At 32.0% G+C, this 6986-nt stretch overlaps 1 protein-coding gene across 1 annotated transcript; it reads left to right on the top strand.

Moving 5' to 3' along the window:
- Positions 1 to 505: 505 nt before the first annotated feature.
- Positions 506 to 3442, top strand: LOC133673391 (lysine-rich arabinogalactan protein 18). The gene is made up of 2 exons (XM_062094156.1): positions 506 to 1102; positions 3040 to 3442. Exons 1-2 carry the CDS (start codon positions 572 to 574, stop codon positions 3118 to 3120), a joined length of 612 nt encoding a protein of 203 aa, XP_061950140.1. The 5' UTR covers positions 506 to 571; the 3' UTR covers positions 3121 to 3442.
- The last annotated feature ends 3544 nt before the right edge of the window (positions 3443 to 6986 follow it).

Below are 6986 nucleotides of genomic sequence, written 5' to 3' on the forward strand. Positions count from 1 at the left end.
GAAAATTTTATTATAATAAGTAATAAAACCCACAACAAAGAAAACATGTTAATAAAATTGATCCATAAAGTTGAAAATAAAGAAATAAAACACTAAAAATAAAAGAAATATACTAAGAAAAAAATTAAATGTAGTTTAATTTGACTATGAAGAAAGTTGTTATTGCTAGAAAGATGTAGTTGTTGATTTTTAACGTTAGTAAGTGAATAAGAAATAGAAAAAAAAAGTGTAATTCTTTGCTAAGAGCAAAGAAAAAAAAATCTTAGCAAAAATGCTTATTATTTAAATTGATTTGAAATCACTTTTCTTTAATTAACTTTTCTAAAATTCATTAAATATGACAAAGTTTAAAAAATAATTTTCATAAACGCCTAATAGTTTGTCCTATTTTGATATGTTTATCTAAAGGCTATTAATAGTGGGCCCCTTTTATAATCAACGATTCAGATCCACCTAATCATGTCCGTTGCGTTTTACTAATGGTCCCTATATATAAGGTCTTCGCTTCTATTGATATACTCCGACAAAAACACACTCCTTCTCGATTCTCGCAGTCTCTCTCTTTCAAAAAATGGATCGGAATGGCATCCTCGGTTGGACACTGATTTGCGTCCTTGTGGCCGGTGTCGGTGGCCAAGCACCGGCTGCGACGCCGACATCAACTCCGGCGACTCCAACAACTCCTTCCGTACCATTGGCTGCACCTGCTAAAGCACCTGCAAAACCTACAACGCCAGCACCCGTATCATCACCACCGGCGGTAACACCAGTAGCATCTTCACCGAAACAGACTGTTCCAACTCCAGTGGCGACGCCATTGGCTACACCACCTCCAGCCGTGACTCCAGTTAGCTCCCCACCGGCTCCGGTTCCTGTTAGCTCTCCACCAGAAAAATCTCCTCCGTCTCCAGTGCCTGTTGCTCCACCGACAAGCTCGCCTGTGGCTGCACCGACAGCAGAGGTCCCTGCTCCTACTCCTAGTAAAAAGAAGCCAAAGAAGGCACCGGCTCCTGGTCCAGCATTGTTGAGCCCACCAGCACCACCAACGGAGGCTCCTGGACCTAGCGCAGAGTCCATGTCTCCTGGTTCTATCGCTGACGACGTAAGTTCTATCATTTCATCTTTATTTTTTTATGAGCAATTTTAAAATTGGGTTTAACATGTGTGATAAGGCAATGCGGGAATAGATCTAGAAAACACAAATCATGAAAAGTTTATTAAAATGGAAAGATCCAGTTAGGGTTTTTGGTTTGGTAAGAGAACCGTAATGAATTAATTATTGACGATGTTATTAGGTATGTAGTGTTATACCAGTAGGAGCTCATTTATATTTCCTAATATGAAGCTGATTATTGTGCTTGCTTGCTGTCTTAAGTAGATCGGAATTATTTTTTATTTTATTCATTTCTGTAATTATTAATAATTATATTAAATTTGATATATTTTATGTGTTTGAATATGCATTAGCTAAAATGATTGTGCAAAGCGTAGGATTTAAATTTAAATTATGTAGTAAAAAATGTATTTTTTGAGTTTAAATTACATGTTTTTCTTATTAATGTCACGGTTATTGGAATAAAAACTTAAATCAATTAAACTAAATATTTAAAAAAAATCCAAGTGATTTAAATTAAAGAGAAAAAAAAGTATTTCATCTTCCAAAACTTTCCTTTTATTATTCATTTATTTCTTTTTTATTATGATGAAAACATATTTTTTTATTAGAATCATATTTTTGTTAAATAAAAGCCTAAACCTATACTGATTTATAAAGCAATCGAGTCCTAGTGTGCCTAGACCTTACCTTAAATTAGAGGTCAAGCATTCTTGGAATTGCAAGATTAGGCTCGCTAGCTCGCCTGCCTTTTAAAATTAACGGCTAGGCATGCCTAGGCTTTCAAGCCAAGCTCTCGTGCATATGGATGCCTGGACCTTGGAGTTCATGCCTCCACCTTTTTTTAGACCATTAAAATTAAAATTTCAATATATTCTCATTTAAAAAATAAGTAAAAAAACATTTTAGGAACCTCCAAAACTCTATTCCTAACCACAAAAACACATTCTAATCAACTTTTAAACTCAAAACTAAATTGAACTAAAACAAAATTTCTGGAGCTTGATGTATTTTTTATCGGTATCATTAAAAGCTAAAAACACCTTTTTCACTCCTTTTTTTGAAGTCAAACCCATAACCATCTCTATTGTACTCCTTTTTTAAAGGCTAACTCATAGGCACCCAAATTAGGGTTGCTGGTGGTTAGAATGTGATTGGGTGAAAGCTGTCTCTCCTCGTGTTTTTTTTTTTTTTTTTTTACTTTTTTTACTGAAATATAGATTTTGATAAAAATAGAGATCAAATTGTTGATAGACGCTCCATGAACAGTGTAAATAAAAAAATATTAATTTTTATCCTTAGGCTTTCATTTTTAATTTCTCTTGTTTTTTTTTTAATTAAACCCTATAATTGTATTGTATTTCGTAATTGCAATCAGTAATGCTTCACTGTAAGGAGTACATAGCCGTGAGTATTTTGTTGAGTAGTGAAGATGATGGAGATGCATCTTGTCGGTGCGTGCTAAATAACTAGTGATATGTGAAGTGTAAAAGAAAAGAAGAAGGAGAAGAAAGCTGCAGCAGCTTCGTGTCTCACACTCGAGACTGGTTCTAGTACAAGACTAGTAAACGCGTTTTGTAGCATGTAAGATGCACTTTCTGACAAGTGAACTCCCATTCCCAAAAGAGTTGTCCACGACTCTGACATCAATGGGATTTGCACGCCTGGCTCACCGCCGACAACTTTTGATCAGATGTTAGAGGTTCCTGGAATCATTTCAGCCACCGGAATCTCGCTCTCGATGCTGGTTCATGCCAGTTTATGTATAGAAAGATCAGTATTTTTGCGAGCGTCAGAATGTGATTTTAACGTGGGTCAAGTTATAGAGAAATGTTTTGTTACTGTAGATATGAATTTAGGTGCAGTAAATATCATACTTTTTTTTTTTTTTGAGTTCTAAATTTTGAGCGAACCAATTATTGCAGAGTGGAGCGGGAAGAACAAGATGCTTCCAGAAGATAGCAGGAGGATTGGCATTGGGATGGGGTCTGCTTGCTTTGATCTAGAGAGATAATGTTCTCATCCTCTCTCTCCTGGAGTATTATTATTATTATTATTATTATTAATTTGATCACATTGGATATTATTTAAATTTATCTTGACACTGTCTGGTTAAATTATTACTTTTGATACTCTCAATGGCGCGTGGTTTGGTTTCATCGTTCCTGAGGGAAAGTGGGGTGGGAGGCATTGGGGATTGATTTGTATGTATTCTCTCGGGAGATTTTGCGGGTGGAAGGGCTTTGTATTCTGTAGTTATCTTCTGCTCGCTCTCTCTCTCTTCCTGGATTATTACAGACATGATGATTCTCTCTTGCTTGCTTTCTACGTTTTGTATTTAGCACACCTCTCTAGGTATTCCTTTATTCCTTACTTGTTTGTTATTTATACGAGAAAGCTACCAGGAAGAAAGAAAGATGGCGGCGAGCATTGGCCAGGCAATTAGATTTTGATGAGTCAGCTCGGCAGAGCTCGTGAGTTGGCTTATAAGATAATTTAATTATTTATAAAGGGTTTGCGTGGTGTTGAGTAGTTAAAATCTTCTATCAATGAGATCTAGCAGTGCGGTCCGTCCATTCTCTTGTTAATCAATGGTCGTGGTAAGAGCTTCGTTTGACTCAGTTGTTTGAAAGGAAAGTCCTATTTTGAGAAATCTTGGTCGGGGAAGTTCAGAAAGCTCTATTTGCCATTTATGGAAGGACTCGATGTTATCTAAAACACCAACGTTAGGAAGAATTTGATCATGTCTATTTTCCTATAACAGATAAAAAAGAGTGTAATTTGTTTTATATTATTTTCATATTAATAAATTACCCTCTTAAAAAAAAAAGATATGTTGGAGCTAATGGATCTTTCTTTCACTACATTGATTATAAATCCATTATGATATTAATGAATTTCTTAAAATCAATTATAATAAATGGATCGTTTGATTTCCTAATTAAATAATATTTCAATTAGATATTCAAATTAATTAAAATAGCTAGTGTATGAATAAAGATTTAATTTAAATCCAATAAAGATATCGTAAGGCACTTGAACTTAATTAATTTTTTTACTATAAAGATAAAAGAGATTTTCTTTTGCTTTTTTTCATTTCAATCCCTGACTTTTGAATTTTTTTATTTATTTTTATTTTCATTCAATTAAGGCTTTAATTCTATACCTTCTTTTTAATTTCATCCCTAAATATATTAATTGAACCACTCATTTGACCACTTCTTACAATTAGACAATTTTAAGCCTAACATGGCTCTAATGAATTTGAGTTAAGCAAGACTTTAATTAATTTGAACCCAACACGTTCATTGTAACTTTGAGTCCGGGAAGGTTGCAACAAATTTAGGCAAGACTCAAAAAATTCAAAATCATCAAAGTTCATTACAATTTTGAGTCCCACAAGGCTCCATGAAATGCAAGTCTAGCAAAACTCTAGCGAATTCAAGCCCAACAAGATTCATTGTAATTTTAAGCCTATCACAACTTCAACAATTGAGTGGTAATCTCTATTATTAAAACTAAATTGATTTATTGAAAAAATTAATTTTTTTATTTAGAAAATAATGTAAAAGAATAAAAAAAAATAATATAGAAAAAAAAAGATACAAAACAAAAAAAAAGGATAGGAAGCTCTCCAAAATGTCCGGGATTAAAAATTAAATGTCAAGTGATAAAGCACAAGAAGCTTGGAGAATTAAGATCGTAATGAGATCACTCGCCTTGATATCAAAATCTAGGTTATAAACCTAAACCTACATTATGTGTCTTCAAAAGTCAATTCTGATAATGGTGAAAGATGTCAACCTCTATAAAGAAGAAAAAAATCATAATCTAGATGTCATTTTTATAAATTGTGCAATCTTTACTAATAAATAAACAAGCTTAATGCAACACAAAGCAAGATGCTCTCATTTTTTAAAGCAAAAAAAGAAAATTTAACTTTGGAACCTTTTCTTACCATTTTTTTCCTTGCATTTAGCAAAAAAATCTATTTGAGCTAGTTATAACCAAATTTCATTAAAAATCACTTTTTTTTCTCACAAGCCCAACTAACCCTTGCCTTATATGCCAATAAAATATCCAAAAAAAATCTCAGCATTGAATAATGTGTTTTGGGCTCTTAACCAAATAAGTTTAATAATCATGAAAATACTTTAAAAATTTACACCTCGATGATTTTTTTTTACAATTAGATTTGAATGAATATAGTCATTAAATTTGCAGCAAAACAGTGAGTCGACTAACTGGAGGACATCAAAATAAAAGCAACAAAATCAGAGAGTTAAGTAACTGGAGGACATTAGAACAAAAGCAACAAATTTAGATCATCAATGATAAAATTGAAAAAGGGGACTATACTTCAAACAAGTAAGTATTTATTTATTATTATGCAATGTTCTCATGAGACCCATATGTATATCCAGTAAATTTGAACCCAACAAGGTTCATTATAATTTTGAGCCCATCAAGGCTCTAACAAATTTGAGTTCAGTAAGACTTTAGCAAATTTGAAACCAGTAAGGTTCCTTGTAATTTTGAGCCCAACATGACTCTTGTAAACTTGAGTCCAATAAGACTCTAGTTAATCCGAAGCCAACAAGATTCTTTGTAATTTTAAGCCCAGCAAAGCTCCAACAAACTTGAGTCCAACAAGACTCTAGCAAATTTGAACCTAACAAGGTTTATTGAAATTTTGAGCCTAGCAAGGCTCTCGTAAACTTGAGTGTAGCAAAATTCTAACAAATTTGAACCCAACAATATTCATTGCAATTTTAAGCTCAACACGACTACTATAACTTTAAGTCCAACAAAACTCTAGCAAATATGAAGCCAACAAGGTTCATTGTAATTTTGATCATAACAAGGCCACAATAAATCTAAGTCCAGCAAGACTCTTACAAATTTAAACCTAACAAGGTTCATTGTAATTTTAAGCCTAACTTGGGTCGAACATATTTGAGCCCATCAAGGATCCAACGAATTAATCTTGTAAGACTTCAATGAATTTGAACTTAATAGGGTTCATTTCAATTTTTTTAGCCTAATGATCTCTAACAGATTTAAGCTCAATAGGTTTCCTTGTAACTTGTTTGAGTTCAACCTGGTTTAATTTTAATTTTTCCTAAAAAAGATAATAACCTCCAAGTTTACCCGATTTTAATTTTTCAAAAAGAGAGTGGTCATCTCCAAATTGATTCAATTTTATTTTTTCACGAAGAGAATGATTGTCTCTAAGTTGACCTGATTTTAATGTTTTTTAAAGTGAGTAGTCATCTCCAAGTTGACCTAATTTTAATTTTTTACTAAGAAAGTAATCATCTCTAAGTTGACCTAATTTTTTGTAAAAAAAGAGTGGTTATATCCAAGTTAACTTGATTTTAGTTTTTTTGCAAATAAAGTAGTCCCATTTGATTTGACCTAATCTTGAATTTCTACATTGAGTTTGATCACCTTTGATTTGACTCATTTCATTTTAAAAAGTATTATTTTTCTTTACAAACTTACTACATAAACGTAAATTATTTTCATATTGTATAATAACTATTGTAAAAAGGGGACAATTATCATAACCTATATTTTGATTCCTATTATTTTTTAAATAAAATTACCAATAATATCTTTTAAATTTTAATCATTATTTTAGTCACTTGTGTTTATTTAATTTTTGTGTATAAAAAAAGAAAAATATTATGTCATTTTCATTTCAATCCCTAGCTTTTGGATTTTTTTTTTAAATTCAAGTAAGCCTTTAATTTTAGATTTTCTTTTTAATTTCTTCCCTAAATACATTAATTGAACCCTCTATTTTGGCTTTTTTATTTTTACAATTTACTTACTGGTTTCTAAAATTATGTAATTTTGACTAATTTTG

The sequence above is a fragment of the Populus nigra genome, chromosome 14 (genome assembly GCF_951802175.1).
Source record: "Populus nigra chromosome 14, ddPopNigr1.1, whole genome shotgun sequence".
Lineage (NCBI taxonomy): Eukaryota > Viridiplantae > Streptophyta > Magnoliopsida > Malpighiales > Salicaceae > Populus > Populus nigra.